The following is a 19,450-nucleotide window of genomic DNA, read 5'->3' on the forward strand; positions in this document are numbered from 1 at the left end:
AGTTACAACACTGGAATTTCAGTGACTCAAGACAAGCGGTACATTATTTATGACAAGAAAAGAGATACCGCTAGAATGTACCTAATTTTTTAACATAATTATGAACCACTTGTCTTGAATTACTGAAATCTTGAGTGAAGTAATTGGATTCCTTGCCCCTATAATATACACAACTTTTGTTACCAGTGTGAAGTATTTTTTGAGAAAATGCAAAATTAGTTACAAAATTTATCCAGGGGTGTAGTACCACCGTAAACATATTTATTCACCAATCTTTTCACAAGAATAAATGATAATGATACAAATTAAAGGGAATAATGTGAAATAATTAGGGTGATTATGTAAATGATGCATGCTTGAACCACATTTTGTTCTTTGTTCTCAAAATGACAAAAAATGACTTAGCAGACTGACGATATTAATCAAACTTACACATGGCTGAAGTGTCTGTTATTGCACATGTTAATCTACAGGATGTTTGCAACACATTGAGCTGATCTGCCACAATAAAGTTATTGACGAATACATATAATCTTCGCATCTGTTAACTGTATCATATAGTGGCAGATAATTTGGCGCATGAGCGCTGTATCGAGAATTGTCCGTTTCACATAGTTACATATCGTCAGCCTGTTACGCAAAGTGCCTTAGTAATTTTTTGCAATTTTGAGAACAAGTACAAATATGGTTAAGCATGCATTTAAACATTTATTCATCAATCTTTGGACACGAACAAATGATAATGATACAAATGAAAGGAAATAATCTGAAATAATTAGGGTGATTACTTAACTGATGCATGTTTGAACCACATGTTGTACTTTGCTCTCAAAATTACAAAAAGACTTATGCAATAAGCATACCAGGCTGACGATATAGCTTTTGGCATTTAAATACACATATAAGTGGGTATCTTACAGTTAACAATTTTGTGTCTACTTTATCATGATCTGTGTTTGAGGGCCAAATACACATCTTGTTGTGCGATGTTTAATACATGTATACAATTCACAGCTTCATTCAATGGTCAACCACAATAGGTCAGTCAGCAGCTCTGTGAGCGGCTTATTGAGAACCCCTCATCTGGACGCTTGAATGATAAACAATTTTCTTTAATTTTGTAAAATGGTCTCTGAGAGCGAAAAATAATATTTTATTGGAAAAATATATGATATCTTACAATATTGCTTTAAAAGTCATTGAGAGATTTAAACTGAACAACAACACTAACACTTTTGATCTGAATATTTGAAGGAAACCATTCTCCATCATCAGCAGTGTCATGCAGTTTGGTTCACTTAAATATTTGAATCAAAAATCTGTTAAATATTTGGAACAAAAATCTGAGTGTTGTTGATCAGTTTTAAATCTCTCTTGATGTCTACTAAGCTCTACTACCAGCACATACATTTGTGCTTCAAAAATGTGTCATCTCATCCTCACACTTTACACCACACAGTGTCAACACCCTGTATTATAAATATTTTTTTCCATACAGCTCAATACTCCGTTGAAATCAATATTCTATTATTGACACAGATAAAGAAAGTTTACATATGCATTGTGTTAGTGGACGTGCACCTGGATGGGCTAAACGCGTTCCTTTATACCTGTATAGTATAAATGTCATTCTCAAAATTAAATATATCTCAATTTTTACATTGGATTTCAATTTTTTACATTAAAAATGCAGTAAAAGATATCCACAGCAAGCTGCAAGGCCCCGCTAATTAGTGTACTGATTTTCGAGTGAGTGTACTGGAAACAAAAAACTCTGGTTTTACCTGAAAACATATTTTTTCTTGTAATAGAAACATCACACGGGTACTAGAGCATACACAAATCGTAATAATGTGTAGAATATAGAAACGCTGTGGTATCTCATATGATAGTCATGGTATGCTTAGCCTGAGTCGCTCGGCCTATCGCGAACAAAATCATGATGGCGTAGCTGTTAAAAAACGAGAGGATTCGCTGTACTATCACAGCAATTTTTAACACGTAGATATAGGGATGATGACGATGTGCACCATCAAATGCACATTTTGGTATTCGGTGAAATCTCATATTTTTCTGGTAAAATTTAGGCCTGGAAACAAGTTTGGTTTAGAGGGCATCAACAAAACACTGGGCAATTTGGAAGTAACACATGCACAGTTCTATTGGCCATTGGGATACACATCTCTGCTTCAGGAATCTAAATTGCTGGAGTAATTCAACTCAAAATGTATGGGAGATGGTCCTCAATGTGAGATAGAAAACACCTGGTGTTACAATCAGACCGTCCACCTTTAGAAATGCCCAAAGTAGCAGTATTGCCAGTTATTTCCAACCAAGTTTTATATTGGGAAAATATTAATTATACAATGAAGAGGTGTATAATACACACCCTGCAATAACATACATAATGCAAACCTTTTTGTTTTACGTGTTTAACCTTCCTTATTTCTCACAAACTTGAAATTGCTTACCGAGAGGAAGCTTTCATCCAGTATTCTCTTGGACGTCTTCAGCCCCAATATTTGGCACGTTTTTGTTTTACACTTGTATGGGTAAGTAATATCAGTCAACAAGAAAAATACTAGAACAGCACATGAATAAGAAAGTAAGAAACAATAAACTAGGAATCATTTCTGGCATATTTTCAGCAGGTTTGAGGAATGTCAATGGCTTTCCCTTAAGTAAACACTAGAAAAAATCCCAGTTCTTTAAGAAGAACACACCACTTCTGATGACCATTCTTACACAAGTGCTGACACAATTCCTGATTTTTCTTTTCATATTACTAAGGAGGCTTTCAATTCATATGGGTTATGTGCTATGGAAATAGTTTAATCATAGCACATGAGAATGTGATTTTTATCTTCAAATCTAACATAAAGTTATCATACTTCATTTTTCAAATACATTCATTGGACATGTTGGATCCTGGTTTCGAATTGGAAAATGAACAATACAAATTTTTTGTTTTTACTATCCTCTACCATGTGAGAGCCAATAGGTGGGTCCAACAAAATTTTGAGAATCTACTACAATCAAATACTGGCTGGAGATAACTATGGTCTATCACACAGAAGAAGATAGTAAAAAGAAAAATTCATATTGTTGATTCTTGTTCTTAGTCAGTTAAATATATCATAATAACTAAAATCTATGTTTATTTTGGGCAAAAATAGGTCAGGAAAATTCCACTTCTTCTAAAATGCATGACACTTGCCTACAAATTCAGTTGCACATACTATATACATGACCTATTACACTCTACGACGCGGAGATAGTGTGTGCCTCAACAAAAGTGTTCTATGACGATGCGGGAACTACTGTCTACCGTGTGACAGGAGACATCCAGAAACCAATGAAATTCATCACTTACAAGCTAAAACTTATCCACTGACTTTCTTGGCAGTTGAATATGTAGCATGCAATAACAGTAATCTAACTTGCAGCTACAATGCTAGACAGTCTGACATAAAAAAGCAACATTACAGTTACAACTACAAATGGAGTTTTGTTCTTCCATTCATGTTAGCTTACACTTGTAATTAACCTGAGCTTTTTGCTTTGTTTGTTGCAAGTGTCAAAAGATGCATGTCTTATATATGCAATGTTGAAATACTTGAATGAATGTTTTACCCAAAATTTGAACATTGTGTACATGTACACATCAATATTGTCAACATATTTGCATTGGCATCCGGGAACTAAGAATGCATCCACTGATGACTTGCATCTGGTAAACACAATTTCCTCATTTTGATAAAAGACAAAAGAGCAATTGTAACCCACATACCAAATAAAAGACATGATATCAAGTGTATTACAAGCACAAGGTACATCTAAAAGTGGTGTTTCAGATCAATATCTAATAAATAGCAAATATACACTGCTTATACTATTAAACAACCACAAAACTATTGCCAAATTAAATATGTTAAAAATTGTTGCTGTAAGCCTTACAAGTTCAATGTGCTTTCCCTTTTAATTATGACCAGTGAATCAGTGATGTAGCCAATGAGGAGAAGCAGTTTTACAGAAACTGTTTAATAATCCCTTTAATCAGGGTGATGCAAAAAGGCATCCTGTATTTTGGTGACAGTATCCTTATAATCCTGCATTTTTTTAACCATTAAATGACGAAGTCCACTGACATACACGTTTTGTTCAGTTCTGGAGGATGCAGCAGTTTCCAACCTCTCACAACATTGCTTGTAATGCTGCAACACATTGTCTTTTTCTGCCTTCACAAAGTCTTTCTCCTCCTCTGCCCGCTGCGCTAAATTTAACAGACGTACAGCCTTGTGTTGGAGGCTCTGGTTGACATCACTGCGTCTCTGTACAAGAATAAGATGATAAACAATAAATAAAGTTTGTTGGTCACATTGTTAAAACAAATGGTCAGAGATATGGTCAAGTGTATTTCATTACATTTTAAACACTGTTGCACACCTTTTCAACTCAAAGTTTTCTGAAGACAGCTGCTGTTTGTTTATGATGACCCAATCTATAATTCCTGGTCACCAAAAGTAAAACAATCGAAGGTAATTAAGCCTGAACACAAATCTGCATGAAAGACACAATCAAACTTGGGGTAAGGTTTGACTGATGGTTAGTGTGAATTTGTCCAAGTCATTAAGGGCTGAAAAATGATGAACATTTCATTTTATACTTTTCTTTCGATTACTGTCATATTGTGAAGTGCCAAATATACCACTTGACGTGTGACGTCATTGCTCGGCAGAATGCACACGGATCAAGGCAATTTTCATTGTTCTTTGCCCTGCAGTGTGTGTGTGCGCATCATATGTTATTCAGAACATGTGCATTTTAAATCGCCCACCACATTTCAAAAAGTACTAGAAAGCCATTGAACAGTGTAGCGGTTCGTTCAGGCATATCAATAGACCAGCCTTTGTTGATAAACAATGATGTCAAGTGGTCTATAGCAGAGGTGTTACTTCAAAATGTTAGAAAAATATTTTGCCCAATGACATTTGGCATTTGATATTGGCTAAATAAACTGTATTTACACTCAAAATTCTTGACAATTTTTTCCACCATTTTGTTGAACAGTGGTACCCGTTTTTTGGGCTGGTCGCTGCACCAAGTCCAACAGTTGTAGAAAAAAGGAGGCGTAATGACATGAAGCACTAGCTAAACTGCTTTGGATGCATGTGACCTGGTTTTCCGAACTTTTCTGATCTTGATTAAAATGCATTAACCTTTGCAGCATTATAAATGAGGTTGGTATGGGTTGACAACACCTGATTTTATATGATTTGATTTGTTCGGGTTTTGACAACCCATGATAACCCAAGAAAGTCTATTGAAGCTTATTTCCATTGGGGTCCATTAGAACACAGGGACGGGTTGAAAACAGACAGGGGTTAACACCCTATTCTAACTGGCTGTGAGATACATGTACAGGTATGTCTCACTGTACACAGGACCGACCGCTTAACATCCCCTCCGAAGGATGGAGTAATTTCATGATTCATTTATCCAATTCTACATGAACCATTGCGAGAGTGAAAGTCTGAATTTAATCTACAGAATGCAAGTTCATTTGAGACCCCTCCCCCAAGTCAATATCCACTGCCGGGAATTAACTTGGGACTTTATGCACTAAGGGCAAGTACCCTAACCATTAGGTCATGCTCTCCTCTGTGGAGGAGTACAACCTGTTTAGTTTGACACTCATATCAAAGATTTATTGCTTCAATACCAAAGAATTTAAAAGTTGGTAACAGTGCATCAGGAACTACAATATAATTATCTTAGCTCTTTATGTTATTAACTTCATCATGTAAGAGCACAGAACAGAATTTTCACACAAAAACCACATATTTATATATATATATATTGTGATTTTTAAAAAGGTTTTATAAGAATATGAATAATAAAGAATGATATTAATTATTCTTACATGAAAAGGTAAAAAAGTCATGCTTGTTTTGGAACACTAACCTCTTCCTGTACATAGTACATATCATGTTGTGTGTTCAGCGCATCCTTGCGCAAAACCTGCCCTGGTAGCAGGAATTCTGCTCTGAAATTGTTCTTGTTGTATCTGGTGACTGTGTTGTTGATGATTTGAGATGCTTTTTCTAGCTGCTTCTTGATCCGTGTTGCTATCGCCTGTCCAGCTAAAAGGTAAAAATAAAGATATTCACATAAATGTGGGGTTATGAGACAAAAGCAACACACATATGCCTAACCAACATGCACCCATACATACATGTACACTTAAGGGGAGGGGCAAGTGGATGCATTTTGTCTTATTGAGCTTCAACAAAGGAACAGCAGAAGGGTCAGTATTCAAATCCACATTTATGTTATTTATTATATGGTATCCATTGTCCACAGCCAAACAAGGAAATGCAAATACATGTACACACGAATTTGTGGGAATGATAGCTGACTGTGAACTATTTACTAGCCAAACTAGATCACTATCTGCAGTCATGCACATACTTTATTATCTCAACGTTAATGTTTGCATTCCTTTCTATATGCTGAGAGAAGGAGGGTGTCTATGGTTATGATCAATGGTTTGAGATGGGGGCTTTTAGAAATTAACAAAGCACACATTCAAGCATCCATACAAAAATGCAGCTTATAACAAAGGCTATGACATCATCTGTCAATCAAACTAAAAAAACAATTTCTTTACAATTTGTTGTGATAATTGAAATTACTGAATACCGTTGTAAAACAGCATGCGCTATGGTTAATTTTGAATTTCTAAACATACAAACTGTCTTGGTAATAGGTATCTTTCTTTCCTGAGAGCACCATGTTAACAATGTCTAGAAAAGTTTCTTTTTGCCTTGTAAAAGTACCATCATTTTTTTTCATTTTCTGTGATTCCTTTTCTCCAATGAAGGCACCAGGTGAATCAATGTCAGTGACGTCATATGCAAACTAGTCTTTTTAATTCTGCCTCTGATATAATCACACACACCTAACACATCACACAAATGCAATAAAAAAGTTCCATTGTCGACTTACCACCCTCTTTCCTCATTGTCTCTTGTAAGAAGTGATATTCGGCAACATCATGCCTCAACTTCCTTATTAAAGCACCTTTTTGTTGCAGCTCTAGGTGTTTCAATGCATCATTGTAGTCCTTTTCTCCTTCAACCCACCTCCTTTGTATGTGATGCCTTGCTTCTAAGGTTTTAAGTTCTCTATCAATTCTGTCAAATAAGAAAATATTAATAATTAAAAAGAAACTAAAAACAAATCATTTTCATCACACCTCATCTATAACTCTATGTTAACCCAACCAAGTCTCACTAAAGCTCACTATTAAAACCACTGTGTCTGCATGCATACCATGTGACTTGATGACGCAATCAGTCTAAGTCATATCTTTATGAACACGGCAGAGTGCCAAATACACAAAATTGCTGTTCTGAGTAAACGGCGTTTGAACATCTTGGTACCATTCTATTGGTCCTTCTAAAAGTCTTCAAAATCGCGCACTGTGATTTGTTGAAACGCGTCACATGAAAGACCATTAATTAGCAATAAAGTGGCCAGGGAAACAAACTTAATGTTCTTCTCGCATCTTCTTTGCTTCATGCATTTATCACTCATCCTGCATTTTAATAATCAGAGATGCCAACATTAACATCCAGAAAATATGGAGGTTTTCAAAATTAAATGCAACTACAATGGCACAAAATGGACAAAAATATTTACAAAAATAGAGTCTCCCTTTAAAATAGGGAGGGTTGGCATCTCTGCTAAAGCAAAGCATAAAAAATAGAATACTGCGTGTGTAACATTTTACTCTCAAATGCAACATTTCCCATTATTTCTTACATGGGGGTGCAACATTTCCTTCCAGGTTCCAAAATTTCTCTGGATTGGGCTTCATGGATTCCAGTTTTTCCAGCCCTGAGGTTCCTGAAGGCATATTTATCAGGAATTTCATAGAATTGCTGGTCATAATATTGTTATTAAAAAGTGCCCATGCTCCAAATGTGCACAACCATGTTTTCCTAAACCTCCTTGTCTTACAGCTACTCTTTTGTTGACAAATACCCTATTTTACCTTCAAGAAGGGAAACTGTTTACCTACAAGTAGTCAAGTAGTATGTGACTGAATCAAAGTCACATAGTCAAAGAATCAAAGATTACAGTAAATACCTCTCACAGTGTTGATTGACAACCACAAACACCTCTTCATCATCTGTAGCTACCAACTGATCTCTGCAAACCAAAATACCAGGTATTATAAATCAATCATCACATAAATAGGCAGTGACTTTGGTAAAAGATTTATTTTTATGCTGACTGAAGCTGAATTTATACTCCATGCTGAGCGACAAGCTATGGTTTCTAGCCCATGAGGTAGCATGCCTTTTGTTACCTTGGCAAAAGTGCACTACCCCATTGGACAAATACCAATCACTCATTGCTCAGTGATGGGGTATAAATTCAGTTCAACTGTTATTTTCTGAAACACAGTAATAATATTTACTATTAAAATTACTCCACATACACATCTGCAAGTGAATATCAAAAGCCAAACAACATTCAACGTGAAGTGTACAAATAAACTTCCCATTCCACCTCACATGTCCATTCCAATTTTTAAAAATGGTTGCCTACAGCTTGGACATTTACGTCGGCTGTATTCCATAGTGGCGTATAGTGATTTTTGGTCATTTTTTGAAAATTGGCACATATGTTTTTAATGATGTTCTCTTTAATTTTTCTTACTTTAAAAGTTTCATCAGACATAATTAGCTAATTAATTAGTAATTAATTAATTAAATGTGGCGTATAGTTACAAAGTGACATTTTTTGTATTCCATAGTGGCGTATCGACCATACGCCACTTTGTATACACATTTTATAATTAAGAAATATCGGCAAAAATTAAAAACTTTGTATGTCATAGTGGCGTACACCTCGCTACATGTCATAGTGATGTATCGTGACCTATACGCCACTGTGGAATGAAGACAACGAAAAGTAACGCCATAGGGATTACACGCCGATCAAGGTGGCGTAAGGTTAACATTAGGTTAGGGTATTGCGTGTTTTCCATAGTAACGTATAGTTTTATACTTATTGTTGTCAGTTTGCCAACAATATTATGTATTTATTTACTTTGAAAAATATATAAAAATAAACTATTTCGTTAACTACCGAAATTTCACATCGTTTACAAAATATGATGAATGTCTGATTTACACAACTCGATTTTAAATTGGTATTTCTTCAAACCCGATTTTCTCGAAAAGTTGTTTATTCGCGATGCCTCATTATACGCCACTATGGAATACAGCCGACGATTTGTGACATACACTATTTCAAGGCCTGTCACATGGATTGTAAGTATATAGCTAAAATAGATTACATCCTTACTGATGCATTTGGACATAATTATTGTTAAACTCAGAGAATTACATAAAATGTACCTGAAGTGTTGATAGCTTTGGAGCTTGTTAACATATTCTTCTTTCCATGATAATTTTGTGCCTGTAAAACAATACACAAATAGATCTACGAATAAAATGCATATTTTCAATAATGTACGCAGAGGGGGGAGGGGGGGAACTCAGGTCATTCATATACCAGTTGGTTTTGGTATTTCAATGGCCCCTTTTCAAAGTTTTCTAAATATTTCCACAAATTTTGACTGTCGGTGTATTGATGGAAAATTTCTTTACAAATTGGGTTTATTGATGCATGGGTCCACTTTCAAACTCACAGTGGAATACCCTCTCCCATTGGAGTGAACTCATGTTTAGCCAAGATATTGTGAATTTAACACAATTAATATATCAAATATCTATTCTTTCAGCAGACACATTGTCACTTTTGGTAACTCAATATTTTTTATGCCAGTTTCTTTTGCATTTTAAATCACTACGACAATGTAAAGGAATAATATAAACACAAAATACTGCACTGATGTCCTTGATTTGTGTTGTGTGATGTCAGGCAAACCTGTGCATAAACACCAACACAAAATTACATTTTTATGTTTTTGTCATGTTTAACACAAACTAGGTCAAAATAAAAACATAGTTGTGGAATTGAGGCCAAGATTTTGTGTAGCGAACCAGAAAATTCCAATTTATTTCATCCAAAACTGAACATTTTTACATAACTTTGATTCCTAAGATTTGCTTCATTCTAGTGGTTTATCATTACAGTTCATTATGAATGGAGTCCATTTATAGGCAAAATATTTAATTCTTGATCATGAAAGCCAACTTGGGTACGCGCAGATATCTGCGTCAAGCGTACTACGCAAAGACACGCGCTACTCACACAAGCACGCCTTTTGGTAATTGACCAATCACAGTCTTTGGTCATGAGATCCTGTTGTTCCATGAAAAGTAAAAAAAAAAAAAAGTACGAAGAAGATACATCCTCTCATGATCGAGAATTAAATATTTTGCCTATAGTGCCTCATTTCAAATGTTTAGTTTTAGTTTTGGTTTTGGTCACGTGGTTTCCTATTGTCCTGCCAAACCACTTGAATCATAAGATATCAAACTCATTGTTTCTACCTTATGTTAAAAACTGAACATTTGTGTCAGTCAGTTTTGGTTTTGGTTTCAGTTTCTTATAAGTGGTGTGAATCGTAAAATTATTTGGTTTGAAGTTACCTACTCTAAGTATACAAAAGAAATGTTTAAATTTCGAAGTGCAATATTCACGAGGAGAGAAATCGAGCATGGTAATCTACATTGAAAGACGTGGTTTACAAAATCGAATAAGCCTGGGCTATTTCACCTGTGAAAAATATAGACCATCGAAATATTTGCATTCGACATTACAAAAGGGCAACTATTGTAATTGTATAGGTGCTATAAACAAAATCGATTCATGTCCTTAATCCCATGTACTAGAATCGATAGAAGGCCATTATATGAACTCTAATAACCTAATGAGTTTTACTGAAGCAAAAAGTAGAAGATAGAGGGGAGAAGAGATTGTGTGAGGTGTGCGGGGGTTTGTGTGGGGTGGGGGAGGGCAAGGGGGGTATGGGCCGGGAGAAAGAGAAACAGATGGGAGAGAGCATTGGAAATGAAAGAGAAGGGGGAGGAGAGTTCGAGATGAAGATGTCGAATGTAGGGGAGGAGGAGGGGGGAGAGTCACTTAGGGAAGAGGTGGTTGTATAGGGAGGGGAGCCCCCTCTTAAAGAGGTATGGGTTGTGCTTCCCGGGGATAATAAACTAATTCATAATCAAATCATCTCCATGCATCGTTTATGTTTTAAACAAACAAACAAAGCCCCACCCCGGCCCATCCTTCAATCTACGGGAATGTATATGTTTTCTAGGCTTAGAGTTCCGATATCAATCATGATAATAATTATGTTAGCACAATAGGCTATTGTATACTTCTAGTTATAAACCCTATACTGTGTCCTCCCAGCATAATAGTGTTATGATTGCAGACCAGATCTGCTCTACTTTTTAATCCCTTGATTTTTGGTTTCTGAACAAAGAGAAACCAAAACTAAAGATTTGAAATGAGGGAGTGTTGCTCATTTTACTGGAGGCTATTTTAGACAAAGCGGTAGAACATATAATATTAGAGATGGTGAACATTCAATTCTTTGAAACTAAACTTAATTGGTTGATATATAATTCAAAGATTTTTACATAATTAACTTACTTGATTTGGCTCTCTTCAGCGAATCCTTTCATCCTCCTTCCAATCAGCAACTTCTTGCAAACTGTAATTGTCTATATGCCATCATACAAACAAATGTAGAGATAAGAACAGAGAAATAAAAATATAAAATAAAAGCATTTGTAGCTTTATCATACTTATGCACAGAGCCTTCTGATTTCCATTCATATGCATGTAATTTTTATCACAAAGACACATTTTGAGTTTACTACCAAAGTAAATACATGATAGCAGTCTAAAGTGCCCTTCAACCTTCATAAGAAAATAAATAATCAGCCATTGATAGGTAAAAACTATTGATAATATCTTAAAATTGAAGGAAAACCTCAAACTGTGACTTTTAGAGATCTGTCAAGGACCAACAATCTGTTACATTTGCTATAGGTTGATAAATTGGAGGAATACACTTAAAACCATAATGTATATTACTGCTGAAGTTTTTTAAAGTCTGATGTTGTTTTTTTTTTGCATTTTTGTTATGTATAAACACATGTCCTAACGTATATAAAACTGAAAGAAATCTTTCAAATTTGTTGTGTTTGTGTGACAACTTAGCAATGTTAAATCAATAATGTAAATATTAAACTCATAGAACTTCATGTTAAACACCCAAAATAGCCAATGGAGTTTCTTCCGGTTTACCTTGTTCAGCTAAAATGGAGAGAAACCCTTTTTGACAGTTATTACATTGAGCTAAATTGAATTGAAATTGCAAAGGACACATTATTTGGCTGTGAAGGATTTTCTTGTCTTCTATTCTGTTACTGCAAAATATTGTGATTTTAAGAGAAAATGTCACTTTTTTGCATAAATATTTTTAAATTGCTAATGTCAAGGTAGAGGGACACGTTTAGGTTACAATAAGTTTCACACCAATGATCACTGCTTTTTGCAACTTTTGGAATCAAATTAGCACATGTACGTAGGCATTCAGGAGAGAAAAAAGGAGATGAAGAGATAGAAACTTTGTATGAAGTATACCTTTAATCAAGTCTTGTAATTGTTCCATTGCTCTCTGATGAATGAGGCGAGCTTTCTCCGTCCGCTGTCCTATCACATCAACTGGAAACAAAAACACCAATAACAGAACACTAAAATATAATGTGCAGTATGTGACATTTGATCTGCAATGTAGTTTACATAAGGAAGCTTTGCTACCCAACAATGTCGGACTCCTCTCCCTCTCTCTCTAGTCTCTTATTTATAAAAATCAAACTCGTATTGATTAATAGATCAAGTAACACAGTTTATGATGACTTACCAATATCATTGGCTTTTTTTCTCCCATAATGAAGAAGTGCATCGCTTAAGAGATCCACTCTATGTGAAGGTGTCATCTCCTTTGTTATGTGACAAAATGGACGGAGATATGACCATAATCTTTCCATCTCTTCTCCGTCAGTTAGTCCACAATTCTCCACCATTCTTGTACTGAACATTACCTACAAAGCAAACAAGAAACATTAAATTATAACACAATCATAAGTTGCATTATGTACAAGTTGATGGATTTTAGAAGCCTGTGTCATGTAAAGATCATTTCTTATGGGTTCATTGCTCAACCTAAACTGTGTTAAAAACACAGAGCTTCAAGGTGATTCACCATTGGAACCATACAGGGGCCTATAAGGAGGGCCTCTATGCCGTACCCATTATCCAAGGTTTTACTGACCTACAAAATTATATAGGTTTTCAAATTTGGCCCCCATTAAAAAGCGGATGAATACTCCTGGTTTACATGTATATTCCCAGGCATATGAGTAAGGTTGTGTGGCATCGTAAAATTTAGTTAAGCAGTACAATAAAAGGCAACAAGCAATTGTACAAAAACAAATACATAAACAAACATAAAGAGGTATTCCTTGATTTCTACTTTTATTTTGTCGGTTTACAGATGGGCTTTTTAGCATTAAACATATTACTGGGTGTTAGGGTGGATTAAGGGTGTCCTGGTGGGTTAACCACTTAAAGGTACACTCCGTTTTGTGCTTAAAAGGGTATTCAGATATTTAAGGTGCTATGAGCATTGGATATATATCAGGGTGTATTAAGGGTGTCATGGCAGGTTAAAGGGGGGACATAGAGTGGATGGGCTTTTTAGCATTAAACATATTACTGGGTGTTAGGGTGGATTAAGGGTGTCGTGGTGGGTTAACCACTTAAAGGTACACTCCGTTTTGTGCTTAAAAGGGTATTCAGATATTTAAGGTGCTATGAGCATTGGATATATATCAGGGTGTATTAAGGGTGTCATGGCAGGTTAAGGGGGGTTAACAGCTTAAAGGGACACTCTGTTTTGTGCTTAAAAGGGTAATAAGATATTTAAGGTGCTATGAGCATTGGATATATATCAAATGATATAAACAACGGCTATCACATAGTGGTCACTAAGTTTTCATTTGTGAGCAGGGGGTGGGGGTCACCGGCATAGATATTTGTGTTTGCTCAAACACAGCTGTGCCATCTATTTGTGTTTTGTTTTCCTTGAATGCAAATATTCCAACATTGGCCATTGTGTCTATTGTTAATGTAGTTACTAGCTTTATGTACATATATAGAAGTACATTAGCTCAATTTTTCCACAAGGCGTACTAATTAATCGAACCCACAACCTCTCGCACCATAGTTGAACACCTGATTCATTGAGCCAACTTGACTGCTACTCGATACTTCTTAATTTAGAAAAAGAAAGAAAGGAAGAACATTGCAGATCCAGACCTTAGCTAGGAAGAAATATAATTACAAGTACCTGGCAGGCTGCATTATGTCCATAGGCATGCCAACATGGTAAAACCAACTTCACACTGTCCAATATCTCTGTTTGCTTGGTCTTCTGCATGATGTGTTCAAATGTGGAAACAGAAAAATTATAATGATTAAGACTCTTGACTTTCGACTTAATGTGGCTGGTTATCATTTGTTATATATGTATCAAGTTCTACAATACACCACTGGGTACCGCATATCTATTTGCTTTTCTTGGATTTTTATTTTATTTTGTGAGTAATGACAATGTGAAAAATATTCAATCTTTTTATAACTTGGTTCACTTCAAGCTCAGTAAAGAAAAAAAATTGAATAATAATAAAACTATAAAAAAAATAAAAAAGTGACATTATTCACTACTGTATTGGAGATGAACTTCAGTAAATTTAACTTAACTTCTTATAAACCCATTTCTTTCACAGAACGTTTATTACTGGGAATAGTACATTTATCTATCATGAATGATTTACTTAATAAGATAATTCACCAAGAATATAAACTACTGCAGATGAAAACTAGTGAAACAAAATAGTGCCATCACATTGCAGGTGGCTACCTCCATCTTCAGTACTCTTAATAGGGATTGAAATTTTTACACACACACACACAATATAATGTACTCAAGAATAAATGTGATAGTACCTCAAAGTGTGCTTTCAGCTTGCAAGCGATGTCATAGGAAACAGTCAAAGTAGTTCCTTGCTTCTCTTCAATTAACTTCTTCAACATCAGTACTGGAGATGCGTATCTAGAATATATATAAATGACACTTTGTAAAACATATATACCTTATTTTCCTTTCTCCATCTTGGTAAAATAAAGCATCTTCATGAGATCAATGCGATATGACAAAACTTGGTTATTTATACATTTGAAGGTATAAAGAATTATCACGTAGCCATGAGGGTTTAATGGCAACAGCTATTTCAAGAGTATCACGCTTCTTTACCAATTTTGTGACCTACTCAGATAAAACCAGTGACTTTTGACATTGATATTTTTCCTTTTCTGGCACTATACTAGCGCAGCAACATTTTATACAACTTGGTAATTTATAGGCTCAAGGCTGCATGCTCATCTTACGTACAGTGGGTGGCTGTCAGCATGAAGCGAAACTATAATTTTAAAGCATGCTTACCTTTCTCCATGCTCCATATTCTTAGATTTAACTGGAAATATGTTTGCAGACAGATCCAAAACCCTGTTTTGTCCAGCTGCAGTGCTTTATTTTTGCTCATTACAGAGTGGCCAGCTTGGAATTAGTTTGCAATCCTGTAATAAAAAATAAAACAATTAAAACCTTCTAATGTCAAGAGGAACGCTTTAGATGAGATTTGCTTCACCCCTTATAGAGCTTTCATCTGCATGTACATGTCGGTGTTATGTAACATAAAGGCAGTTGCAGTATACCTACAAACTAAGATATTTGGGAACAGTGGTTACACTGAACCAAAAAAGGAAAATTTCATGCTTGGGCAAAATTGGGCAGAATGATTCCCATTTTTCAAAATTATAGTGTTGAAATGGACCAACATGGCATTAATTTAGACAAAAGAAATGTTTGTTTGAAGCTCAAGTGCCATCCACTCTTTTGAGCCAGAAATGCAGCACATCGCATTAGCATATTCAAAAAAAAAAAGCAAATGTATCCTTATAAAATAGTGAAGGCATGCCTTTGATATGCAAATTCTCCATTTGTTCAGCAACTGAAAAGGGAGAAACTAAAACTGACCTGCAGTTAGGTCATTTTGAAGCCATATTCTAGAATTTCGTCTTGATGAACTCAAATGAAAATATACATGCATGCATGTCAAAACTATTGATAGTTTTTAAAGAGGCGCCTGATATAAAACAGCACTTGATGTGTACTGCCTATACAATTAAGTTTACTTTGTTGTTTAAACTTGCTTTGCTATAAACATTATTTATGTTTATTTTTGTCTTAGGAGTTTTCATGTTTTTTCTCTAAGTAAGTAATTTTAGTTTTTCTTAGAAATTGCTTGGAATTGTTATTCAACCTATGTATGTTGAAGAAAACCTTTTTTAGATCATAAAAGTTGAAGAGGTGATGTCCTTTAAAGTATTATCTCCTGCAGAGATAGGACAGGTTCCTGGTTCCAAAGCACTCAAACCACCACGCTTAGAGATAGTAAAATTTACACTTACACTATCTCCATCACTTTTCCCTCTCTATGTTATGACCATGATTTACATATGCTGATGCTTCTTCATCTTTAAGAAATAGAAGCGGTTGTCATATTTGGATCAACTTCCCCTCCTCCCAGCATTATTCTTTCCTAACAAGGCCATAATTGGCATCAATAGAAAAGAAATGTAGTACCACCAATCTGTTGAATTGAGAAATAAACTGCAAAATGAACTTCATGTATTCAACACAGAATCATTTTCTTTACATCACTCCTTTTCAACAACTCTTCCTATACCTTTTTACAGGGAGGCAATTGTTGTTAATCTGAGATGAATCCACACTTTTACACTAACGCATACCTGCGCAAATGCGAAGCGGCGCATATGCATTACATGTTAGCACATAAAATTTGTCGCTGCCTGGAAGCTATGCAATGGTATACATGCTTACAAGTTGAATTTAGTATTTTGGAAGTGGCGGCTAAACATTGCCCTTTTGTTTTTGTAGTTTATTGCTGATATATCAACAGAAAATCAACAATTTTTTAGCAAGAGCTCCAGTGGCAATCCTTAAACAGGAAGCCCTGCTTGCAACAGTTCGCCACAGACCTTGACTAATTCCCTATGGAACTTGAACCAAAAGCGAGAACTTCATCTTTAGCAGCATTCCTCCTTGGAAATAATCATGTGATGTCACTGATCTTTAGCTTGCTCTTATTGTTGAAAAGGGACTCAATCATGTTTCATCATTGTTTCTGGCACTCATTTAACAACTCCAGCGTCCGTGCGTCTGTATGGTTTGCTACTTCACGTCCCTTCGAAGTATACTGCTTAAACTACATATCAATGTTAAATGGCTGCAATGAACAGCGCTGAATCATGATTTAATTCCTTAATCAACAATCAACCTTACAAGCATTATCTACATATAACATAAGACCAAAGCTGATGATAAGCACGCATAAAAGATATCGCTGCAACTAATGAATTATACAGGAGTGTCCCAGGAATGATTTATGCTACCGGAAAGATGGATTGTTTTAGGTATGATCGGCATTTATATTCATTTTGGTCATATTGTTTTGCATTTGAAGTTCTTCATATCAACGACATGATCCAAAGGGAATGAGTCAGATGTCGCTAATATTGATTTTGAGATATTGGCAAAAAAAAATGATAAATTAATTTTGTTTATACTGTTTTCAATGATTGATAAATTGATGTAACTTTGCAAGAAAAAGCTGTATCAACATGGGGTTTTCAGTTTAAGAAAGCTCTAAATGTCCTCTTCAGAAACAAATATAAAACTCATTTTACGACCAGAGGAGTGGAAACATGTGACTCATTCCTTGATCATGTCACATATATTTAGCTTTTCAGATTTTTTAGATTTAAAAATTAGACGTTTTCTGCTTAAGTTAGAGGGATTGGGTAAAAAATGGTGAATTCCAAGTTTGGCAAAGCAACCTATTTTGCCAAATCTGTAAAATTACTAACTGTTCAGCACAAGAGGATTATTTGGAAAATGTTGTGCAGTATATTTATGTGTCCTGTTGTTCTTCTACTCAATAGTCATATCTATCGCTTTATTTATGATATTACAAGCAATCCTTGTATGGAATAAATGATTTGCTTTTATTGTGGTGACCTTAAACTATTCTTTCTTTGGCGGCAGTTTAGAAGACTAATTCTTGCGGTGTGAGTTTCATCATTTTGAAATACGGCAGAGATGGATTTGTCATAAAAGAAATTATAGAAGGTTTGTCCTTAGTGTCACAGTATGCATTTATGTCCGCAGTATATGGAACCGGAAACCCACGGCAGCTACGTAATGAAGAGATTAAAAATTTACTGCGGAGGATCCTTGAGAAAGTTATATCCTCTGTAAAATGGCATTTTTGGGTAAAAATTGTGGTAAAAATCATATAAAAAGTAAGTTTTTAACCTAAATATCTGATATCATACTGAAATGTTTCACTTAATCCCATATCAAGAATTATTTAGCATTGTATAAGCTCTACATCTGTGCCAAATTTGTTGAATTTCCTATAAAGAATGTAGGATTTCTCCAATATATTGCACAGTCGTGGCTGGACGATGGTGATAAAGGATCCATGTGGTGTGATGTCTTTGCACTGTAAATTATACATGTAGTTTTCCTCCATTTTTAGTAAAAGCAATGTCACGCTAAAGCGAATCAAGCTATTTCCATGGAGTCACAGAATAAATAAGGAGCCATGTGTGGCATTGTATTGCACTTATAAAAATTATATACTCTGTTGACCTTATATTTTTGATATTTTGTTTCAAACCTGGTATAAATCATTCTGGTACACCTTGTAACATGACTGTATCATTGTACTACTTAAAATCCCTTTTCATCACATATGCTACTGACTACTGTATCATTATGATTGCCTTTTACGTAATTGCCCACCTTTACGCTGTAGATGGGTAAACATCAATGTCACGTGACAAAAATATCGAAAGCGAGGCAAAATTTCACCATAGATGGGGTAAACAATGATGTCATATGACAACAAATATCGAAAGCCAGGGCAGATTACATTTTTTGCAGTTTGATCACTATACTTTGACACAAGTTTTATGAACAAACGTACATGTACTAAGGATATATATAAACTTGGAAAAGAAGAACTTATAAAATTACAATAACATACACTTGGACAGGCTGGACATTGGTCATCAACACTCAAACCTTCTAGTGTTCTCATCTGGTAATGCGAAATGCGAAATTCTTCAAAACACTCCTCAGTACAAAGCTGCTTGTAAATACTTTCTGTCTGAAAATCAATAGAGGATAAATATCTTTTAAAAGAATACAGTCACATAATATGTAAATTTTTGC

At 35.1% G+C, this 19,450-nt stretch overlaps 1 protein-coding gene across 1 annotated transcript; it reads right to left on the minus strand.

The window, feature by feature from the left end:
• Nucleotides 1-967: 967 nt before the first annotated feature.
• Nucleotides 968-15,588, minus strand: LOC140145485 (uncharacterized). Its single transcript, XM_072167198.1, has 9 exons — nt 15,572-15,588; nt 15,076-15,181; nt 12,929-13,109; nt 12,649-12,729; nt 9,435-9,495; nt 8,155-8,217; nt 7,009-7,196; nt 5,965-6,143; nt 968-4,331 (listed from the first exon to the last, which is right to left on the minus strand). The coding sequence occupies exons 1-9, from the start codon at nt 15,586-15,588 to the stop codon at nt 4,053-4,055; spliced, it is 1,155 nt and encodes a 384-aa protein (XP_072023299.1). The 3' UTR covers nt 968-4,052.
• Between the last annotated feature and the right edge of the window lie 3,862 nt (nt 15,589-19,450).

The sequence above is a fragment of the Amphiura filiformis genome, unplaced genomic scaffold (genome assembly GCF_039555335.1).
Source record: "Amphiura filiformis unplaced genomic scaffold, Afil_fr2py scaffold_321, whole genome shotgun sequence".
Taxonomy (NCBI): domain Eukaryota; kingdom Metazoa; phylum Echinodermata; class Ophiuroidea; order Amphilepidida; family Amphiuridae; genus Amphiura; species Amphiura filiformis.

Coding starts and splice junctions, on each gene's coding strand:
- LOC140145485 (XM_072167198.1), bottom strand. Junction 8,218..9,434: donor CAAAGCTATCAACACTTCAG/GTACATTTTATG, acceptor TTTGGTTTGCAG/AGATCAGTTGGTAGCTACAG. Junction 6,144..7,008: donor GACAATGAGGAAAGAGGGTG/GTAAGTCGACAA, acceptor TTTACCTTTTAG/CTGGACAGGCGATAGCAACA.